The sequence below is a fragment of the Tiliqua scincoides genome, chromosome 4 (assembly GCF_035046505.1).
Source record: "Tiliqua scincoides isolate rTilSci1 chromosome 4, rTilSci1.hap2, whole genome shotgun sequence".
Taxonomy (NCBI): domain Eukaryota; kingdom Metazoa; phylum Chordata; class Lepidosauria; order Squamata; family Scincidae; genus Tiliqua; species Tiliqua scincoides.
The window spans coordinates 202,600,970-202,624,963 of NC_089824.1; the positions used below are offsets into that span (position 1 = coordinate 202,600,970).

The 23,994-nt window shown below is 44.1% G+C and overlaps 1 protein-coding gene across 1 annotated transcript in view; it reads left to right on the plus strand.

The window, feature by feature from the left end:
- Positions 1-7,542: 7,542 nt before the first annotated feature.
- The window catches only part of EYA2 (EYA transcriptional coactivator and phosphatase 2), a 92,968-nt gene continuing 76,516 nt past the window's right edge, over positions 7,543-23,994 (plus strand). Inside the window, exons 1-4 of the mRNA XM_066626510.1 lie at positions 7,543-7,651; positions 14,588-14,636; positions 15,452-15,594; positions 21,131-21,247. Coding sequence (XP_066482607.1) covers positions 7,543-7,651; positions 14,588-14,636; positions 15,452-15,594; positions 21,131-21,247 — 418 coding nt within the window. The remainder of the gene's footprint in view (positions 7,652-14,587; positions 14,637-15,451; positions 15,595-21,130; positions 21,248-23,994) is intronic.

The following is a 23,994-nucleotide window of genomic DNA, read 5'->3' on the forward strand; positions in this document are numbered from 1 at the left end:
GGTCTGATCTCTTTCCTCTCTGGTGGTCCATCTCCCGAATGCTCACCCATGGTCTATCAAAGAGAACGGAGAATGGACTGCCTGCAGCCACAGCTGACACTTCAGTGGCTGTGGCTGCAGACGGTCCATTCTCCGCCCTCTTTGGTGGTCCGTGGGATATTCTTGCTTGGCAAGATACTAGAAGTGATTGGAGGCAATTTTTTTCCCTGAGACCTCATGGACCACTTCTCAGGGTCTTGCAGACAAGACCCAATACTTTGGGAACCAATACTTTAAGGGTTGGAGGCAGGGGGAAAGCAGTGACACAATCCCCAGGACCGCACCACTGCGGGGGCAGGGGGGCTTTTAAAAACATTCTTTACCTCCTGCCAGGGTCCAAGGGGTGCAGGGAGCTCTGTGGAGTGCTCTGCAAGGCTCCTCGAAGCTTGTGAAAAGTGAAAGTTGCTATAATGACCAACTTCCTGTTTCACAGTCACAACCCTGGCTTCCCCCCCCCCCCTCACATTTATCTCGGGAGGTTTTATCTCGAGAAGTTTCAGTACCACTGCCTTAAAGCAGGGAGTGGGCTGCTAGTTGATTATTAAGACATACAAAGGGTGATTTTTTTTTTGCAAGAACTATGAAGTACTTGCTCTACCATAGAATGTTGAGCTATGAATGCTATTTGAACTTTTTTCAGTTATACATTTTTACACTAGTGAGGTTGTTGTCTTGCAATCCTTCCGACTATACCAATTTGTCCCATCCAATTATTCCAACTCCCTTCTAATGCTCACCTTTTGGCTAATTAACCCTTTCTTCTTCAAAGAACAGCAGCTGCGGTGTGCAAAGGAAATGACTAGAACTCCTTATAAGTCTGAGGAATTAACAGTAATTTATTGCTCCAAACACAGACACTCCCTGCACTTCTTCTTGTCCAGAGGCTTTCCCTCCCCAAAACTCCACTTAACTTAGTGGGTAAAGGTCCAAAGCCTCCAGTCCAAGTCCATGGTCTAATTTCCAAAGCACAGTCCAGTCTTCCCAGTCCAGTCTTCTGCAGCAGAGTCCTTCCTCTGTGTCCTTTCCAGTAGAGCATCTCCTTCAGCAGAGTCCTAGCAGTCCCCTTCTCCAGTAGGTCCTGGTCCGTCCATGTCCTGTAAGTCTGGGTGTCCCATAGGTCTGGATCTTTGCTCCTTCAGAAGCAGCCTTTTATCCTTAGATGTCCCATTATCCAAAATGGAGCTCACCTGTGAGCTACCTTGTTAGCCCATGACCATTCAAAGTCCCATCAAGGTCAAATGAAGCTCAGGTGTCCATCAGAGTCTCCATTGGCCTTGATTGATTACAGCTGTGGAGCTAGCCCTACCCTTCCCAGAGCTGTCAACCAGCTGTCAACACCACATTATCCATCTGATGATCTTCCATTACAGTTGTGGATGGGATGAAGCAAGGGTACAGGAGACACCCGTAGCACAATATACCACACTGTTGTCCCAAATGTGCCATCTCAAACGCACATACGCAGGTGGCCTACTAAAAAGATTTCCCAGCTGGATTGCAAGTTACCAGCAATACGGATATGAAAGGGGCCAATGCATACTGGACACTGCTTACCCTCTGACAGTGGCACAGCTAGAGGGCGTGCAAAGCACTAAGTTTTGCAGAGAGCCTCACTTGAGGCAGGCAGCCCCATCTCCCCACCTTCAGAGCCACTCCAGGTTGCAGGAGCAAAAGTTTTTCTCTCGTGGCCCAGAATGTCTCTGAAGGAGAGGGGGAGGGGCCAAAAGGGGCCACTTGCACACCATGGTACGGCTTCCTACAAAACTTAGTGCTTTGCATCCCCTCTAGCTACTCCACTGCCCTCTGAACCTTCAGGGGATAGCTTTGTCCACCACCCCCATTAGATGAATAAATCTTTGTGTGTGCCTGGCTCCAAGTCTGCCTTTTTGAGCCATCTCTTGATATAATAGGTGAATGTGGTGAGACGTTTCTGGGTAAGATCCATCCAGATCTCATACTTGGTTGTGTACTGTACAAGTGATGTTTTTTTAAAAGCAATGGAAGAAGTTTACACTTAGCCCAGCCCTTGCAGTCATCCTGGCCCAGCATGGATATTCAGTGCACATGTTAGGAAGATTCTCAATGCGGAGATGAGGAGTGCCTGTTAATTCCTTTTCTAAATGTAACCATTTTTCCTGGTTTAATACAATTCAATGGAATGATGTCTAGATCATATTTTTTTCATTTATTACATTTTAATCCTACCTTTGCAGGTTCTGGTCTATTCTACATTTAAGAATGAATTTTTAAGGGAACACAATGCAGGAAGCTAGGTTGCCTTACGCCTCTTATTCCTTTTAAATGGGGTGCAGGTGTAGATGTCACCATATGTGAACTTTTATGTACTAAAGAGAAAAAAATAGAAAAAAGCTTTCAAACTGTTCCTCTCTGGGATGAGGTGTGGACACTATCCAGTAGGTGCTCACAAGAGTTGCAACAAAATGTGTATTTGTCAGCTACAGCCACCCTAGCGATATCTTAAGAATTAGCTTTGCTTTCCCCCAGATCCTGCAAGTAGGCAAGGAGGTTTTTAAAAACATGATTATGATGATTTATTTCCTTTAAAGTGAGCTGAATTATACAGGCCACATGGGAAGCTCATACCCACACTTTCCACATGTGCCCAGTTGTATTTAAATTCGCTTACCATGTATGTTAATGTTGGGGCTGTTGATCCCTGGTATACCAACATTAAGGGCCCAATCCTATACTATCTAAGTGCTGTCACTGAGCTCCAACATCAGCCCGGGTGTCTCAAATGTGCCATAAGGCACATCTACTGCACCTGGGGAGGAGAGACCGACAGCATGGCCCCACACCAGTTGGTGCTGGGCCTCAGTGCCGAGTGAAGATGCTATAGGAATGCCCAAGGGTAAGTTGCACTGCCAGGTGGCAGTGCATGTTTTGGGGGCAGGGAAGCATTCTGGATTGGGAGGAGGGTGGGAGGTGACTGGCCCAGGAGTGAGGTGGGACCAGCGAGTGAGGAGTGAGGTGGGACTAGGGGGTGCAGGCCGCACCGGGTGACGTGCATGTGGGGGGGGTGACTTGCACAGGGGGGTGACACACTAAAATCACGGTGGTTAGGAGTAACCCCATCATGTGATATACCATTGGATGCAGAATATAGTGCTGAACGCAATGCAAAACACCTGAGCAAAATATCTCATTTCCTTCAAAGTTATGACCAAAAAGCTGGAGAACAAAAAATGCATAGATCTCTATGGAAAGTGAAAGTGAGCTGTATCGTGTGTTTACTTGTGAGTAGGCAAATTCGCCTTAGTCCATCGGAAAGGGCAGGCTGAGAGGAATCCATAGACACCAGAATGGTCCTGATCCAATGAATGCAACCCCCAAAAGCACCTGAGAAGGAAGTCCCTCCCTCCAAGCAGAAAAATGTATTGAGCCCTTTGGAAAGCGAAACTCAGCCTCATGGTCATGTTTACTCACAAGTAAGCAAACGTGCCTTGGCTGGTGTGGAAGATCAGGTGAAGGAGAGTGCAAGCCTACCAGAATGGTCCTGATCCTATGCGCCTGGAGCTCAACAAGTACTCCAGAAGGCAGCCTCCCCCCCCCCCAAATCATCAAAATAGAGGCTTCAGCTGATAAGGTGAACCTTTTTGAGACTTACAAAGCCAGCTGGATCCTGCCAGTGATCTGGTTTAAACAGAAGTTTTTAAATCGAACTGGGCACTGGGTAGGGCTGAAAACCTTACTGGTTTTGGGGGGGGGGGTGTTGTTATTGCAGGTATGCTACAGAGGAAATTCACTTGGTGGACCAGGACTGGCTTCTGCTTATTTAATTATTTGTTTTACTTTAATTATTTGTACTTACTTATTTTAATTTGCCTGATGATGTTACTTCCACTGTGGCATCACTTCTGGTGGGTCTTGGATTTATTGTCATTCTAAAAAGTGGGTCCCAGTGCTAAAAGTTTGAGAACTGCTGCAACAAGGTGTTAGTAAGTTGACACCGGGGGGGGGGGTGACACCAATAGTGACCAAAATCACAGTTTGGAGGAATAATACCAGCATGTTATATATCAATCAGTACATAATTTCATGCAGAATGTGTTCTATCTTTGTTCTATCAAAAGGTACAGCCAAAAAACCAGTGGGGGCGGAATGATGGTACATAACCACGCCCACCACCTGGGATGTCCACTGCATGGGGTGTGACACGCTGGCATCTCGTACCGGGTGACGCGAACCCTAGTGATGCCACTGGGTGATACCAAAAGAGCCCTGTTCCCGATTGCAGGGCATGCGCCCTTACTTAGGGGATGAACATCCCCTTCTCTCAAGGAGATCTCCGGTGGCCTCTGTGGGGCTGCAGGATATAGTGGTTGCCTTTTTGGTGTGGCTGCACGTGGCAGCTCCTCCAGGTAGGATTGCACTGCCCCATGCAAACAGGCCAGACACATAAACAGAACTGGACATTCCCTATGCCTTGCACAACTTTATTCTTATGGAATTGAAACAACTATTTCATATACTAGAATCTTGGAAAATGGAGGCAGGAAGTATTTGTCTATTTGGGAACCTGGTAATATTGGTGATTGTTAGCTTATTGGAGTCCTCTGCCTCTTTCTGTATCCCCCAAGATTGTGGCCAAGCCATCTGCTCCCTTTCTGCTCCTGAATCTTTAGATCTTTATCTCTGAGCAGATAGTTGTCTGCAGCTTAGGTAGCTGAACAAAAGCGTGCAGGGGTAAATAGAAAGGTGAGCTGATTCAGGCTCTGACTTGGAACCTTCCATATGCTTTCAATCCATTTGCAGCAGTGGGAGCCTTTTGAAGTCTCTCTCCTCCCTTCTCCCACTTCCCCTACTGCCCAGCTGTCATCTCCTAAGTTCTGCTCCCTGACACTGCTGTGGAGCACTCTTTCTAAAAGCACAGTCATGCTTTACCTTAATGCTGTAACCCCAGGGGATGTGGAGTGACGACAGGACTAACAAATGGTGCAATCTGCTCTGTACAGCTGCGAAAAGGAAAGCTGGGGGCGGATGGGGAGAAAGCAAGGCATGTCTAGATCTTTTCCTGTACAGCTTGTATTGGGCCCATCTCTGCTGCTATGCAGGACTCTGTTGTATTTGGCAGTGTAAAGCTGAGATTCATGGTAGAATATATGTTGTATTTGTGTGTAGTAATGGGTCATGCTAAGTTTACTGCAAGGTCCTGGTCTTTCTGGTATTAAACTGAGTCAGGGATTGCTGTGATCTGAAGACCTGAGCTTGAGAATTGTAGAGTTAAAAGAGTGTCTCTTAGAATCTCCAGTGCTGGGAATAAAACTGATGATTTTTTCAAAAGAATGTGCATGTTTTCCCTTTTCTGCCTATATGATACAATGCTGATAGTGAAGATATTGTACCACATCCTGTGCAAATGAAGTTAATCTTTTATATTTTTGTATTCTGTCTCATAAAGTATGTAATGAAGATTAAAACTAGATGTTTTAAAATGTAAGTCAGACTGTTTAAAGATTTCCATGATACGGATTTTTATATCATTTAGAGCCCAATCCTAGGCATGTCTACTCAGAAGTAAGTCCCATTAGAATCAATGGGGCTTACTCCCAGGAAAGTGTGCGTAGGATTGGGCTGTTAATCTTTCTATAGATTTCCATGATAAATTTCCATGATAAACTTGTATTTGAAATTGACCATGCTTTCAGATAAAAACCAAACAGAATACAAAAATATACTCTCTTATGAAAGGCTAAGTGATGATAGGTGTGGAGGAAATATCATCATTGGTGATCATACAGCACAATAATCCATGTAATTGTATTTTGACTTGATTCTGGACCCATGGACTGGCAAACCACCAAGGTGTCATCCTGGGGTCCATCTGGGTGACTTTTTCCTTCTATTTTATGTGGGAGGAGTGGCACCTGGTGTGGGTGACTTGCTCCTGCTATCCCTTTCAATAGCAACTGGCACACCCATCTTTCTGTCCTCGAACTTACACCAGCTCCTAAGCTGCTGCAGGTCCAAGGAGACCCATTGCCAGTCAAAGCATTTCTTGGGAGGTAAGGAAAAATACATCTCCAAGACTCCCAATTCCCCTTCCCCCAGGATGCAGCAGAGGCCTTTTTGATGTGGCTGTATCAGTGGGGGAAAGGATAGAATGGAGCTGTTAAACCATTATTTAAAACAATGGTGGCTCCAAAGGTCAGCCACGTTGAGCACAGACCCACCTGGTCAAGCTCGCCCCCACCCCAAATTATCAGTACTGGTGACAGTGGTAGGGCCCAGTGTGCCATCAGGGGATGGGAAAGAGACACCATGGGGGAACAGGAGCGGGGCTTTTCTCCTTGTACTGTGCCCTGCCTGCCCCTTTACCCCAAGCAAGAAACTATGTCTTTGGGATGAGGGAAAGACATGGTTCACCACTTCAGAGGGGCAGTTCAGGGTTCTTTGAGTAAGCTTTCCTTTAACATAAATTTCAATACAACCAAAACAAGGAAACTCAAAACACAAGCAATGGGTTACATCACCTTTCCTCACCCTTGACAAATGATCCTTGGTAATCTAAACTCAGGCGGCAGCCCTGTGAGTCTGAAAGGATCAGGGGGATGGGGAGAGAAAACTGCAAGGTCTGGTTAGCAAGGCAGATTATCCTGTCCCTGTGGTCCTCTGGCCCTTCTGCAGGTTCCCTTTGGGGTACCTGCTGTTCAAAAGGTCCCCCTGCCCTCCCTGCTGGGGGTACTCTCTGGAACTCCAGATGGCCATGCTCGGCCCTCTTCTGGTCATCCAGCCATCCAGCTTCATCCCATCTTTGCTCTGTGTCCACATTTTTATACCTCCCTCCCTCCAAGGAGCTAGTGGTGGTGTACATAGGTTCTTCCCTCCTTTTGCCCTCACACTTCTGAGAGGTAGGTTAGGTTGAAGGATAGTGACTGGCCCAAGGTCAGCCAGGAAACTTCTTGACTGACTGCGGTTTTGAAGTCAGATCTTCCAGGTCTAAGTCCAATTCCTGAACTACTACACCATTCTGGCTCTCAGTTTCAATGTTGCAGATGGTAGCCATAACCAACACTGTAGCCAATGTTCAGATTGTCCCTCCCTTTAAATCTTCAATAGGTCTGCCATGCTCTCAAGCTCCTTCTACTCCGATTCTTGCTCCAAATGTTTCTGCAGCCCACTGTCTTTTCTGTGTGTAGGTTAGGTGGTGCTAATACTAAAATGCGCTGATTGTTCAAAATACATAAATGCAATCTTCTGATGGCAAAATCCAGGTTGAGGGGGAAAAGCATTTAATCAGATGGGTAGAATCTCCATGGGTAGCGAGTGTTTGATTTTTAATTCGGCATTTTCCCTTTGACAAAAACTTTTCTCGTGAATGTTGTTTATGTAGAATTTATATGAAGCCTGGGTTTAGGTAATCAACTTTAATATTTATCCTCCTAGGGGAAAAAAAAGTGGAATCATTAGCAAGTGTGTATAATTAATGAATAAATTATCTGGGTTTTTTTCCACTCTTTGTTTTCCTGCAGGTATAAGGAAATGCTAGATCTAGTGACATCACCCAGCTTGACTGTAAATAGAGAACACTCTGACATTCTGAAGCTTAACCTTTCTAACACTTATGCTACGGTTCCAGATGACATAGAAGGTGAGCTGGTGCTTCTTGTTCATGGTTTATTAAGTTTAGACGCCTAGCAGTTGGGTGTGTAGAGCTGAAAAGAAAAAAATGAAAGCAGGATGAGCAGGCATGTGTCCTCGGACTGCTTAAATTAGGACTATTTGGGATGTATATGTGCGTGTTGTTTGTTTAATGCACCAAACAAATGTAATTATTTTCTGTTATTGGCAGTGATTATTTCCAGTCATGCAATTTTTTTTTTGATTAAAAAGTTATTTGGAAGTGTGTGTGCATGCATGTTTCTGGAAGGCCCCAGGTTTGACTTCCTTGTGCCTTTGATATTTCCTGGTCAAAGAATATCCAGTTGTTTGGGGCAAAAAAAAAAACCCTGCCCAAGATGCTGCTGTGATTCTGCAGTTCCAGGCTGACAACTCTGGCCAAAATAGACCTTTGGCCTGACAAAGACTGTTTATTGTGGTTTGTGTGCAGTTTGGGGCAGTAGCAGAGCCAGGGGGTGGAGCTGTAAGTCCTGCACAGCTCCGAAACTCGCTGTGTACCTTGCTTTTGCTCCTTGGAATGATCCCAAGAGCGAGGGGAAGAAGCGGCTTACCTGGCAAGTTTTGGAGCTGTACAGGACTTATAGCTCCATCCCACCCCCTGGCTCTGCTACTGCTTTGAGGGATGTGACCAAAGAATTAGACAGAAGATGGCTGAAGAAGTTTGTGCTGAATGTCAGATTTCGAGTCAGATATGAGCAACTGGTAGACCAGTTTCAAGCAGTCTTCCTGGTTGCCTCGTACTAGATGTGGATCTGGCAGATTTCTTCATCTATCCTGTTTGAATCCTAAATGTTAGTGTTTGGCCTATAAACTATTATCTACTTTCTGTTTGAAGGCAGAAAGGAAATGTGTGTTTAATATACATTTTGCTTCCTGTGGTCTGATGTGGGCCCTGGCCTTTATTAATGTGTGTGCTTCAAGAGATCTTCTTTTAACAAGGGATAGTGCCTGTTTTCAGATGTTGTAAAACCAGTTAGTATGCAGGCTTTTTCAGTATAGTTTCTCTGAGCAAGACTGCTGAATTTAAATGTCTGAGGAAGGGGTGGAAGCACCATGTATGTAGATGCGTGTACATAAATGCATGTCCAAAATGTCAGTAAATTTCTTCACCACCTGTAGCTGCCTTTCCTGTTAATAGTGTTGCTAAATGTGCTTTTGAGTGCTCTATATAATTACAACCAGATCCATTATGTGATTAAACATTCTTGCTTGTTTTTGCTAATGATAAACTGTTTAATGTTTGGGAGGGGAAGAAACTTCAGTAATGTGCAGTGTGTGTGTGGTGCTCAGGTCTTTGGAGTGACAATTAAGAGTGTTACAATCACAAAAGAGTGTTCCTGTTTTCATCTGCATTGGAGGCTACTGCATTAAAAGGTCAGAAGGCAGATGCTGAAGCTGTTGCTATCGCTGCCAAGCACTTATTTCTCTCTCCCCCCAAATTTGTGGTCTGAAGCCTCATAGTTGGCAGGTACTAGGGACACATTCCTTTGGTGATTGAGGTTAGAGGATGGAAACGTATCTGCCTTCCCCAATTCCCAACTTCTCTCCCCACCCCCATCCTTTTTTCATACTGTCCAAATGAAGGGAGAAGGAGGAATGTTTTTAAAAATCTGTTTTTAAAATTATTGGCCAATGATGCAGCTGAACTAGTTTTTGCTAGCACAATTCCAGCTATTGTTTGCTGCGGTTAGGGCCTGACAATCTTCGTGTTGGTGCAGAGCTAGCAGAAAGCACTAACTTGTTAACTAGACTGATTAACCCTTTTCCGGCAGCAACACTGAGCAAGTCATGCCTGGGAAATGCCAAAATGGCACATGGCAAACTCTGTAAGCTGGAGAAGCTCTGCCCATCAAACAGAACCCAAGATTAGGTGTCTAGTGGAGATGGTATTGCATCCCCAAACCTACTTGGCATCCACACATGTACCATTCATGGAACTATGAACAATCAGTTGGTGGTGCTGGGTTATGAACATAGTTGTAGAGTAGCTCCCCATGGTTAAAACGGGAGATACATGTGGCAGACTACAAGTTCTTCTGGTCTTGGTCTTCTCAGATGTCGTCATTTCACCCTGACTGATAAACTAGAGGTGCAATTTTTTTTTGTGGTCATGAAACAAAAACACATAACACCGCTTTCTTCACTTCTCATTTTTGTAAAAAAAGAAAAGGAAAATAAACCAAAATCTGCCAAAAAGTAAAACTTTTTTCTAACACTTGAGTGCATAATGACTGTGGCTGCATCTGCTGACACTATCCCACCTATATTTTCTGCCTAGTACACTTTTAAAGCTATTACAATTTATTAAAATGCGCCCTTGGAATAAAAATACATAACACTGCTTTCTGCACTTTTTCTTTCAGAAAAAAACAAAATTTATGAAAAAATAAAAATGTTGAAGAATACTGATAAAATATACCAGGCACATTCAAAGAACTGGATCCCAAGTAATGCCTTGGGTGAAAGTTTCATTATTGAATTGAAACACTGTTGGTATGTCAGCCATTTCACAACTTTGATAGAAAGTCTTGTAGCAGGCACCTGGTTACATGGTCCTTGGAAATACATGAGATAACTGAAATGGAATGACTTTATGTCTTCCAAATGGAAATGAATTCTTAAGGCCTCAGGGCTGAACTGCAAGTTACATTGAGCATGTCATTGGCCCTTGCATGCTTGGTTTTTATTTCTTAAATAACAAATTAACAGATAAGATATTTAAAAGGTTAAAAAAAAGAAGAAAAGAAGCCAGCATCCAGTATCATTAAAAAGACATAAGATGTAGTAGTAATAGTAGTAGCAGCAGCAGCAGCATACAAGAACAGCAACAATAGCATCCTATTGCCATTCCAAAGAAATTAACAGTACAATCCTATCCTTCCCCTGTCCCCCTGCCCCTGGCCATACCAAAAAGGCACATGCTGTATCCAGTTGGGGAAGGCAGACTGGGAAGCTTCAGAGGGGAAAGGGGATTTAAATCCCCTTTCCCATCCATAAGCCTTCTGCCCTGCAATTGGTTTCCTTGGACCTGAACCAGCTGCAGCGCAGGTCCAAGGACAGGAGGGGAAGAACAGGAAGAGGCAGGGAGGCTGCTGCTGGAGGAGATAGAATCCAGGGTGTGCCATCACCACCGGATCCACCCCCTCCCACAGCCACTCCCTATCTCACCCTCCCTGCCCAGTTTTGCCCCATCCTCATCCCTGGTTTGCCCTCTTCCCACCCTCCACCTCCTCTGCTGGCTTACTTGCTCTGGTGAGCAGCCAGTGGTCTGGCAACATGCACAGGAAGGCCTTCCCACCAGTGCTTCTGCAGCACATTACTCAGTGTGCTACTGGAGTTCACTTTATGGCTGCTTTTCAGCAGCCAGCGCTGGTGGAACACTAGTTTCTCCAATATGGAGAGCCCATAGGATGGTGTTGTGAGCAACCAATAGCAAAAAAAAAAAAAATCACAGCAGTAACCAAACTATAGTGGGAAAGCTAAGTAAAAAAGGTGCCAGAGAACATGGTGCTGAACAGGTATGACGACCAGAAACCATGGCAAGGTGGATGCCTCCAACTCACAACTCAGCCAAAAGAACATATGGTTAATTGTGTCAAAAGCTATTGAGAGGTCTAGCAAGGCCAACTGGGATGCATCCCCCTTGTTCCTATCCTTCCTGCACCTACCTTCCTTCATGCAGCAAGCTCACTATTTAGGAGCAAGCCACTTTGGCCTCAGGGAAAGGGAAGGCACCCCCATTAGAGGGCTTCTGTGTGAGTTGCAGCAGCCTAGTGCAGTGGTTCTCACACATTTAGCAACAGGACCCACTTTTTTAGAATGAGAATCTGTCAGGACCCACTGGAAGTGATGTCATGACCAGAAGTGACATCAAGCAGGAAAATTTTAGCAATCCTAGGCTGCAGTCCTACCCACACTTACCCAGGAGTCAGTATCATTACTATCATTGTTAAAAGAATATACATAGTAGCTTGTTAAAAGTATAGTTCTGTAACATTTCCCCAAACACAGTCACATATCATGGCAGCATCAAGTCTAATATATCAAAAATAAAATATTGAAATGAATGGGGACCCACCTGAAATTGGCTCGCGACCCACCTAGTGGGTCCCGACCCACAGTTTGAGAAACACTGGCCTAGAGTATTTAGAGAATCTAGCATTGTGCAGTGAGCCTCTCAAAATTCAGAACATCTGAGGAGGGCTTATATGTGACTTGAAAAGAGTTATGAAAAGATAGAACAAAATCATAATTCTAGATTTTCAAAGACTCTGGACTGCTGCAACTCATATGGAAGCTCCCAAATGGAAGCAGAGCCTCCTTAAGTAGAATTTTTGTAAGCAAGTTAATTAAATTAATTAATTAGGTATTTATATACCACCCTTCTGGTCATCAGATTACTCCTCTGACTTTATTCATGGTGGTTTACATAGGCAGGCATTTCTAAATCCCTCAAGGGGATTTTTACAAACATAGAGGTTCTCTCTTTCAAGAACCAACAACATTTCAGAATGGATCTTCCTGGTTTGGTCTCACTTCTGGCCTCCAGTTCTCCCGCGCAGGCTGACAAGCAGCTGCATCTCTCACATGCAGGGCAGCCAAGACGCTTCTTGCTCGCACCAAGAGCAGGTGGAATCACTCAGCTGGGCTTGTCAGCTGCTTCAAGGTCTCACCATTCTCAGCCGATAAGGGAGCTGCTGGTGTCCTAGAACTGGCGACCTTCTGATGCTATTTTCGGGCTGTCGGAGGATCTACCCTCTAGACCAGACCTCCTGCCCTCCTAAGCAAGTGCCCCTGGCCTGTCCCTCACAGGGCCCACTGCTGGTGCAGCCCTTGTAGCTATTCAGTTTGAATGCAGAATGACAAATTTGATATCAGCAGAGTTAGATTCATAAGATACTAATATAGAAAATACTACTATACTGTCTTACTAGTTTTGTGCCTATCAGTTCAGTTTCTTTGCTCTTGTAAAGTGGAAGGTAAACAGATAGCAGAGAGCTTGGAATAGGTGAGGCTACATGATTATTTTAGAGAAAGCAAGCAAAACTGTGCGAGAGGATGCTTTCCAAGAGAGAGCCTGCAATGCATATAGACATTTTCTTGTGCAAAAACATGTGCTAGGTATTTTGGAAATGTTCTCACAGGGTTTACAGAATAACAATATAACATGAGCCCATAGGATTATTTTCTTATATTTAGATTTTCAGTGTATTTGCATATTTCATTAAATAAAACATGCCTGAGATGTTTAATTCACTATATTATGAATTGCTGAATGTACTGAAGTTGTCTCATTTTAAATGACTTCCTAATGAGAATGAGCACAATCCTCTTGTGATGATGGGGGCACATGCTGACTTTAAAATTTGGAGAACTCCACGATTATCTCTTGCTTAGTAGCTGTACGCTAAATAGCAACTATTTAATCCTCCCCCCCCCCCCCGAGCCGGCACAAGTCCCTTGCTCTGGCTCCCAAGTGTCATGAAAGTGCTGTAAAGCGTGTTTGCGGCTGTTCAGGCACAGGCTAGACCAGCATGAGGATGTGTGCTGGCCTAGCAGCAGTGCCGGACCTGTACCGGGAAGGGGAAAGTTTGTGCCAGTTTGGGCAGGCCTGCACAGGGGGTGGGAGAGGGTGGTGGGAGGGTGTAATGGAGGTGGAGTGGAGGCATTTTTGGGCAAGGGGAGGGCGGAATGCTGGGCGGATTGGGGCCAGGAGGGGAATGACATGCCATCAGCCATGGCATCACAGGCCAGATCCTAACACCTGACCCCGGCCTGACCAGCATTACACAGGTGGACATGGCCATAGGGCTGGTCAGCATGCGACACAGAGTAAGGGGAATAAAATCCCCTTACTCTAAGTTGTGCTGCAACCTGCACTTATATTGCACTTGGTTTGCCGCAGGCCAGTCTGCCTGCCTGTTACAGCACAAATTAGGATTGTGCCCTTAAAGAGCAACAAGAGGGTGCTATTTCCTGGGCCATATAAAAGATGCTACAGCACTTACTGAATTTGACCGTGTGTTAACTTATATGCCACATGGTAAGGATTATTGTTGTCCTTGTTCAATGTAAATCTAGGTTATTTTTCTATTGCTTAGTTGGAAAGTGTGTTATCTCCTGGATACGCTAACTTTAATGCCTGGGCCTTAACTGAAAATGTGCTTGAATGTTGTACTTGCTGCAATAACCTGGCTCACCTGGAATAAAGGGTGGCACTGTTGCTAACTGTGGAAATGACTAGATTTTAGAGAAATATACAGTAAAAATATTCCTTTCTTAATCTCAGTGGGTTTGAACAGACAACACTGCCTGATCAGCCTGCTGAATGATGTGGGGAGGAGTGTGTGCATGCATATCCCCCCCATGTGCATTTTGCTGCCACATTGTCACATGGATGGGAGAGAAAATCCCAGCTGCAAAATTTAAATAGCAGTGGTTTTTAAATTGTGTGGTAGAGGGATAGTTCTGGCATTCTGTACCTGATGAAATGGCAACTGGACAGCATCCGGGGGTGCAGGATTGTACACTGGGGGGCTGTTTTGGGCACTTCAGTGGAAACACAGTCTGTACATTTAATATGTAAAATATATGCACTCTGCATTGCATGTTCAGGTGGACCAGCCAGGCCTCATCATCCAAACTGGTCCACTTTTTAGTCCTTCATGTTGTAGTGTAAAGCTGGAAATCATGATGGCCATATGTGGTCAAGGCTAAAAACCAATCTTGATTTATGTAAGTTCTATCAGCTGCACCCAAATTGTTTGTTGATTTGTTTGGACTTGCGCTTGGCGTTGTTAAAATGTTTTGCTCCACACCCAAATCAAGCAAAGATGTTGGCGAGTAAATCATGATTGGAGATGGCATCATGATAGTTGCTGTTAACTGTGCTCATTTTGTTTTGTAGGCAACGCCAAAGCTGCACCTCAGTATCCTCTCCATCTCTACACTGCAAAGTAAGAATGCCTTCCTGTGAAGTCTATGTTCTAGAACTAAAGCTAGTGTTGTTGAATTGCCACTACATTAAATAAATCTTAGTTAATTACATGTGTTGATTGATTGTTTATGACCGCATTAGAATAATTCTAAAGAAAAAAAGCGTGGTTGTTTTTTGTTCTGCTAATGCCCTCGCATGTCACGGCAGGCATTGTCTTAGAACTCTTTCTCTCCCCTTGTTAAATATAGTACAAAGGCCACTGCTTTATAAGGTGCTTATTTGCCCAGGTAATTTGGTCTGAGGCAGTGGTTCCCAAATTTCTCCTTGGAAGTTTGGGGAGAAGGCAGTGATGCAATCCCCAGGATTGTTTAGCTGCCGGGTACAAGAGGGGAGGTTTTTTCAATTATCTCTGCCTGTGCCAGCCTCCAGGGGTGCGGTGAGCACCACAAATGCCTCTGCAAATGCCTCTCCCCAAGCCTTAGAAAAGTTTAAAATAGCAACCAGGAACCACTTCCAGTTTTCGATAGTGAAACCAGAAGTGGTTTCCAATTGCTATTTTAATCTTTTCTAAGACTTGAGGAGTCCTGCAGAGGTGTCTGTGGGGATCCCTGCACCGCCTTTCCCCCTCTCCATTCCTTAAGGGGCTAGGGACAAGTGCTTCCCAGGCTGGTGGGTCGCGACCCACCTGTTTGGGAACCACTGATCTAAGGTTTAAAAACATGACATAGCACAACCTGGACATAGTTATTCAGATCAACCAGAAGTTGCTGTTGAATGTTATCCATTGTGTCTTAGAATTTTCTCTACCTTTCTCTCTCTGTCTTTTTAAAATAGACATTATCCCCATATAGTAGCTGTTCCATCTTTTCCAACGATGGCCACGTATGGACAGACTCAGTACAGTGCAGGAATCCAGCAAACCGCTGCTTACACGGCATACCCACCACCTGGGCAACCTTACGGAATACCTTCCTACAGTGAGTAGCGTACTACCTATTTGATTCTCAAGAAACTTGACTTTGATGATGGTGCCTTGCTTAATCTTACCAAAGGTTTATTTACAAATTCCTGAATAGTTACAACTACAAAAGGTAAGAGCAGCAGTGACTATTCCCACTGAAATATCCAAGGGGCCATATCTTCAGACACTGCTTTTCAACTAGTGGTACTTCGCAGTATGACAGGTTGCACTTGGTCCCACTGCAATGGTGACCATGTGGCACTGCCTGCCTGGCCCAGTCCTACTGGAAATGGAGATGGCTGGGGTTCATCAGTGGACAAGATGCAAATGTGCTGCTGCTTGGCCCTTTAAAAGAGGCATGCTTGGAGAAAGGAGGGTATAGAGTGAAGCCCCACCTATGGGGCAAGCTGCCTACTCCTGTGCATGGCTGGTACCACTAGTGGCACTCATCAAAGTTGGTACTTTGGGAAAAAAAAAGGCTGAAATGGCACAACCAAGGTGCAAGAATTATCTTTGAGGAAGTTGCAAGTTTAACAGTGTCTTAAACCTTGCTGAGAAGGCCCATTTTATGCACTGAGAACAGTTGTATCAGAAAAATTGTTTCTTGTTACCCTTACTGGCATGGGATATTGATGGTGTGAAATCTTTGAGTTACCTGGTAGTATAAGTTGGCAGGTGAAGAGATTTCTGTATTGTAAAGAACTGGAAGGGGGGCTAGGAGATGATCACACTGTGTATGTTTTACATGTACATGCAGTTCATATTTTCAGGCATACAGTGTAGCAAAGTTAATAGAGAACAGATGTTTATTTTGCGGCTCTGTCTTACTGTTTTGAGCAGCTAAGAGCCTGTGCACACACAACACAGAACAGTCACACTTCATCCTTGTGTAAATAGGTATGTTATTTGGAAGGTGGACAACTTCTTTTGTTTTCTCAACAGAATTGCTGGTTCATGGACTTGTGTTGTGCATGTTTTTGCAGCATGTAAAGGACATTTTGTGTTTGAAAAACTCACATAAATGGCCCAAACGCTGGAAGATTTTATATAGTGCATTGCACGTCTTTGGAAGTAGTAATCAGTGTTTGCAGTAGCAATTCAGAGCAATGATAAAGGGACAATGCACGTATGACAAAAGATGAACCTGCACCTAAAATACACCACACCCTTCTTCGTGTGTGTGTGTGTGTGCGCGCGCGCGCACATGAGAGACAACAGGCTGGGAGTTTGTTTTGCCTTTGTATGATCTGATTCAAGCAAAAACATTGCTTGAATTTTTTTTTCTGATCAGAACTGCGTAATTGAAAGTTGCCAAGCTGGGCAATCAGAGAAATAGCATCAGTGGAAACAAACCTAACTGTGGAGTAACAATGAATGTGTCGGGTCATAATCTGCTTGGTCACTCTGGTAGGAAGGATGAACCAAGTAGAAAGATGAGAGCAAGAGAGGTTGATGTGCATATAGGAGACAGCAGGACTTAGAGTTCAGCTACAACTAACTCAGCTACCAGGAAAGAACAGTTTAGCTTTGCATGTCTATAATCATGTAGATTTTATTGAAAATCATCTCTTCCAGATGTTATTTTTTATCACTTTAAAAAAACTAGATGGAAGAAGATACCATGTGTTGTGTTTTATGAGCACCTTACTTTGTTGACCAGTTTTATTAGACAATTCAGGTATTCACATATCAAATAATGTCCTTCATGGATTGGGTCTTGGGAAGCATACAAATGACATAAATTGGATGTACTCTGTAGTTGCCCAAATATGTATTTGATCCTCTCCTCTCTGCTCAAACTGTGTGAATTGCTCACTTCACGTAAGTTATTCTGAATTTTTTTTTACTTGTCAAAACTGCTAGCATTTTCTCACCTGGAAGCATTACAAAATTCCTGCCCAGTCACTGACATTCATAATTCCCCTAGCATTTTGGGGGAATAATTATAGGATCCTCATAGTCTTCGTATTAGTCATTCAGAGGAAACCACTTTTGCAAATGTTATATGAAACAAATTAGTCTGTAATGCATTGCCTCTAAATGTTAAGTCAACAGAGGTGTGGTTCAGACATAATGCAGAACCAGGATTAAACCATGGTTCAGTGTGATGTCCAGAAGCCTCAGGCTCTTGTGCTCCCCTTCTAAGTCATGTCAGAGAGGAGGTTCATATCCTTCTGATTCATATCCTTACTTGTTTTCAGACAGTAGCTGAATTTGGAATTTGGGTTTATGTAAAACCAGGATAATTCAGAAGTACAGTCCTTACCACATGAAGCAGAGGGGAGAGTGCATGAGCCTGTGTCTTTGGGCTGTTGTTCAGAACAGTGGCTTAATTCTGGTTCAGGGTCAATATGTGAAAGAGAGCTATTTTAAATTGAACATCTTATCAGCCACTGCATTCTGTGCATGAACAAGAAGAAATCAGAATGTATTTCTTGGAGTCATTTGTGAGGAAGACCTAAGGATCAGTTTTGGAAAGCAAAAACTTTTCCGACTGTCACAAAATTTATTATTTTAAAATTGCTTAAGGGCGCAATCCTAACCCCTTATTTCAGTGCTTTCTAGCACTGACATAAGGGCAATGCAGCTTTGAGGTAAGGGAACAAACATTTCCTTACTTTGACAAGGCCTCCCTGAGTGACACCCAACTGCAGGATGCAGCATACGTCCCATTGGCACCGCTATGCCAGTGCTGGAAAGCACTGACATAAGGGGTTAGGATTGCGCCCTAAGCTAGTTTCTGAACTCCCATCCCTTGCTTTAATAACTTCTAGGAAATTCCCATCCTTTTAATTATCATCTGTTTTTTCACCTGAATAGACATCTTAAATGAGTCTCCATAACATGAGTTTATTACCGTCTCCATCCAGTCTCTGTGAAAAAACCATGCGTTGCAACATTAATCTCTACTGAAGAAAGCAGAGAAACATTTAGGTCTAGTATTCTAGAATTACATTTGTGTGTCCTATCAGCTGGATGAATGCCAAGAAGAATTCTGAGCAGTTGTCCCTGTTAACAGCAGGTGAAAACCAGGCCATTGGCTGCTGGCTGGGTGCCTTCAAGGCATACAGATCCACATGCTGTTCATGTAGGTTACCTATTTTTCTGTCTTTTGAACTATAGTCTCTCCCTCTTTCTCCTCTTCACACCCTCTCCAGTGATGCATGTGATACTGTACATTTTGAAAAACCCCACCTGGCAGACAACCAAGTACAGTGTGTGTGTGTTTGGCTCAAAAAAATAAAACTATCTGAAGTTGCTAGACAAAACGGAGCACTATGTCGAAATTAATTTGGTGCCAAGTTATTTTTCTGTCTGGCAACAGGCTTCTAGAAAGAGCCTGTCACTGAGGATTAATCCTGGTCAGGACTGTAATGGGTTCGGTGTTTGCATTCATGTTGCCGATTGTAATCAGAATAGAGATGTCATGTTATGAAAAGCAGATTCTTTTAGCCTGCACCCAACAAAAGCCCACCCTAAGCAGCAACAATGGAGTCTGACATAATAGGACATAATCCACCAAAGGGCACAATCCTACCCTGTGCTGGAACAGGCAAGCCAAGAGGCTTGTGCTTTATCCAGCACGGGATAGGGGCCCAAAGCAGCTCAGCCAGAGGTAAGGGGAAACTTTTTCCCTTATCTCTGGGTAAGGTGTCATTGCCCCAATGGGTCTCCTTGGACTTGCGCCACCTCGTAAGGTGGCGCAAGTCCGAGGAGAGCGGAGAGGCTTCAAGCCACTCCAAACTCCCCAGGAATGGGGGTTAGGATCCAGCATAACTGCCAGATCCCAGCCCTGCCTCCCGCTCCCTACCCATCCGCCCCTAGGGCCACCCACCACCCGCCCTCCCCCTGCCCAGGAACGCCTCCCTCCCGCCTACTCTCCGCTTCCTCCTCACCCACCCCAGAGCCTTGCATCAGCCCAGCTGGGCCCATGCAACTCTTGCCGCACAAGCTGCCCCGGAGACTGGATTCATCCTTCGTGTGCCAGCACACCTCCATGCGCTGGTGCAGCTTACTCCTTAGGAGGCGCAAATGTGCTTTATGGCATGTTTGCAACCCTCCTGGTTGGGCCCAAGGGACTTGCACTGGCCCAAGTTGCCTTCTGGATTGCGCCCATAATTTCCCAAATAAATTGGCTTCATTTTGGCAAGTGATATTTGGGTAGTGGCTTCTTTTCAGGTCTTGTTCTGAATTTGAACTGTCTATGAAATGCTTATGTCATCCATGTACTAGTGCAAGATAGTCTTGCCGTTGAACCTATATGCTTCTGTGAGCCCTGCCCCATGCCACAGCTCCAAGCTGAAACTGAACCCAGCATTCAATTTTCCCTATTGGAATATGGCATGAGCCCCTCCCCTCCAGCACATAGATAACTTATAGTCTAAACTGGGATCTTCCATATGAATGCCCAATTGTGTGGAGGCCCAGTTTGTGTGATTTTCCCCTCTCCCCAGGAATGTATGAACCACGCCAGAGAATTTGAGATGCTACCTGGAACTTGTGCAATTAGTCTCCTAATGTTGGATGGGCAGTGTAGTGCCTGGCTCATGCCAAGTTATACCACCCTTCATTTTTAAGATTCTGTGTTCCTTCATTTTTAAGATTCTGTGTTCCTTGTAAAAGTACGTACAAGCAAATAGAGAAACGCACCCCAAAAACTTGCAGTATGATGTTCTCATTATATGAGTATTGGACAGAGTCTTGAATTGAGGAGTGCAAGACCTTAGTTCAAATTCTTTCTCAGCAGTAGCATAGCTAGAGGGGTGCAAAATCATAAGGAAGTGGAAGGTCCCGACCACAAGAGTAAGCAGCCCCTCCCACTCGCCCTCAGAGCCATTCAGGCAGCAACAGCTGTTGCTGCCTGAATGGCTCCAAGGGTGAATGGAAGAGGCTGCTTGCACTCAAGTTCAGGAACCTGCACAAACGATTTTGCACCCCTCTAGCTATGTTACTGACTTCTGGACATCTGACTTCATGGCCTTTTTAACATCTTTTATACATCTTTTAGTTGCTTTTTACAGGCTTGATTCCTCTAAGTACTGCTGTTTTATGCTCTTTTATTCTGACTTTTATCTGACTACTATTTTTATGGGTTCTGCTAATGTGTTTTTTAATGTGTTTTTATCTGAGTGAAATTATGTTTTAATCTGTTTTATATGTTGTTAGCCGCCCTGGGTCCCTTTGGGGAGAAAGGCGGGATAGAAATAAAGTTTTATTATTATTATTATTATTATTATTATTATTATTATTATTATTATTATTATTATTATTATTATTACTGTTTCTCAGCTATGAAGCCCGCTGGGTGAATTTGGACCTATCACGTACATAGGTTGTTGAGAGCATAAAATGGGATAGGGAACCATGTGTGCTGCCCTTGGATCGTCATAGGAAAGGTGGGACAGAAATGTAATAAACATGAAGATAGTATTTTAATGATATTGCCTTAGGAAAGTTTTTTTTTTTAGAAAATTAATACACTGAATTCTATGCTTTGTTTGATGGCAGTTTCTTCTGTTAATTGTCCTTTGGTTCTGCTCTGCCTTCCTCAGGCATCAAAACAGAAGACAGTCTGAGCCATTCACCGGGGCAAAGTGGGTTCCTTAGCTATGGATCTAGCTTCAGCACCGCAACATCGGGGCAGGCACCCTACACCTACCAGATGCATGGTCAGTATAGCTCTCTAGTTTTGCTTAGTAAGTTCTGATGAGTCATTTTGGTCATGTTTGGGGAAAAGACAGACATATCCATATTATCATGCAAGTTAAAGTGTGTGGCGTAGAACAATACTTCAAAGCTTTTGCTACTCTAAGCACAGCCCAGTTTATCTCATTTCCCACTGTTTCATCCTCTTTGTGAGTGGTTTTTTGGGGAGTGCAACTTGCATTGAGAAGAATCCATCCTGATGTGTCTCGATTCCTTCCGTTATGAAGAAGATAATGATGCCCATATATTTTTACATAACCAGTCTACCCCACCATGTCATAAAACACCAGAAGTTGATGCAGTCATTGTTTTTGTTTTTCCAACTTTAGAACATTTTTAACTGCAGACATTTTTAACTGCATGGTAGATCTCAGAAATCCAGTTGAGAGAGAGAGAGAATGAATTTTGATCAATGATGACAAATGCCTTCTCTCTAAAATATACAAATTACTGTTACAGTCTGAATGTGAATAGGAGCATGTAAAAGGGTATATGATTCATTGGGCTCAGGTGATAAGTGATAAAATGCATATACACATTTGGGAATATTTATGGGCTACAGGTTAATTTTTTTATTTTCCCAGATTTTTATAATGCCAATGACATTGTGGTGAACGTGGTTCCTTCCCTCCTTTTGTCCTCATAACAACCCTGTGAGGTAGGTTAGGCTTAGAGATAATGATTGGCCGAAGGTCACCCAGGAAGCTTCATGGCTGAGTGGAGATTTGAATTTGGATCCTTCAGGTTTAAGTCCAACACCACAACCACTACACTATTCTAGCTCTCCTGGTTTTCATTTTTATTTTCAGGAATATTAGAAAAGAATTGTTAACTTCACAGTTCTGTAATCTCTTTAGCTAAAAATGCCACAGATCCATAAATTTTGTTTAAACGTTCTGTGATAGGCTAGTCACTTGCCCATTTCAAGGGAATTTTCTTAGCCATGAATGTTTTAGGTTAGTGTTTCTCAACCAGTGGCACTCATACCACCGGTGGTATTTGCGGTGGTTTCCTTGATACTCTTGTGCCCGACTGTCATGAATATGTACAGTTCAGGCCTAGTAGCATTGCAAGGCCTGAAGGAAGCTAAAACAGTAACACAGAAGTGGCTTGCAGTCCTAGCTGCCAGGATTTACATTCAATGGAAGGTGATAATGCAGCACCTAGGCAGCCAGAAAGACGCCCATCAAGGATGGAATGCAGCTGCAGATCTCCAAGGGGGAGGGAAGAGCTGAGAGGGCGAGCTTCCAGCCCCACTTCGGGAGGACAGGGTCTTGGTTCCTTGTCTCTTGGTGAGAGAGTGGTGGGTGCACATCCTGCCCCGCCAGGACCATGTGGCCATAGGTAACTGGCCTGAGAATCTACAAAAGAAGCTGACCCAGGTGAGGGTTAGAGAATAATAGAGTTAGCAAGTTAGCTTTGTTGTTTTATGCTGATATGTTTCCTAGAAGTTTTTTATGCCTCTAGCATTTGCTGCCTTTTTGTAACTTTTGTAACCCTATGTATTTAATAAAGTAGAAAATCTTTTACCATGTTGGTTCATTGTCTGTTGGGGACAAAGTTTCAGAATCCTGCCTAGCCGTTCAGCAAGCTACCAAAAAATCCTCATTGTGGATTAGAAACTTGAGGACTGAGACTTTAAGTAAAGAAAGTGCTCAGTGCCTACAAGGGATATAGTTAAGCCTAGAGGGTCTCGGTTTCCCTGGACTGGGGCACTGGCTCTTACAGGGTGGTGGCAGTACTACCGAACAGGGATCTTTGAGGGCTCTAGGGTTCAGAACCAACAACTCTGAGCACCCAAAACCCTGGGAGTGAGACACAAGTGTACGACACCGACCCCTGCGATTTGGCAGAGAAACCAGCAAAGCAGTGTTAGGAGGCTCAGCTTGGCAGACAGAGTTCCAGCGTGTGCTTTTCATGTGCTGGAAAAAGCTCTCGCATTCACCCTGAGCCTCTTACTGGTGTTTGTCACATTGCATCAGCCTCCCAATCCAGAAGTAACTGGCAATGAAATCAGCACCAGTTACTTCCAGTGATACTTCCAATAGTACCATGTACCATGTGAAGTGATATAGCAGGGGACAAACATTGAGAAACATCTGTTTGGACCTCATCCGTGCTGCATATCAGTGTTGAGACCACTTAATTTTTATTTTTTTAAAGAAAAACAGCCACCTAGGCTTTGTTACATATAATCTTTTGGGGTGAACTGTATGTGTGTGATTTTGAATTCCCCCTCCTCTTTTCCCCTTTGTTTGCATTTAGCTGCCCTTTCATGACAGAGGGAAACCCTGTCCAGACATATATCCTCCTATGGGGAGGAAATGTGCAAGGAATTTCTTCACAACATATGTGCTAGCCTTGCCCTCCCCATGTTCAGCATTTGTCTGCAGAAGCAAACATTGGCTACAGAGAGAATTTCTCCCTACAGTTGAAACAGTAGAACTTTCCAGGGTTCCAATTGGGAAAGAAATTCTGGAGTAGGGCTAAGAAGTGTGTCATCAGAAGGTGCAGGGCTAGCACACATATTCCTGAAGAGCCCCTCATGCATTCACTCTCTACAGAAGACCAAACGCATGAAAAGGGCTACAGTGGGAAATTGATGTTGAATGGCTTCTGCGTCCTCTAGGAGGCATAAGATTGGTGGATGCATTCAACATGGTTGCTTAATTTTTCAAGACACACTCAAGCCTCTCTCATGAGACACTAT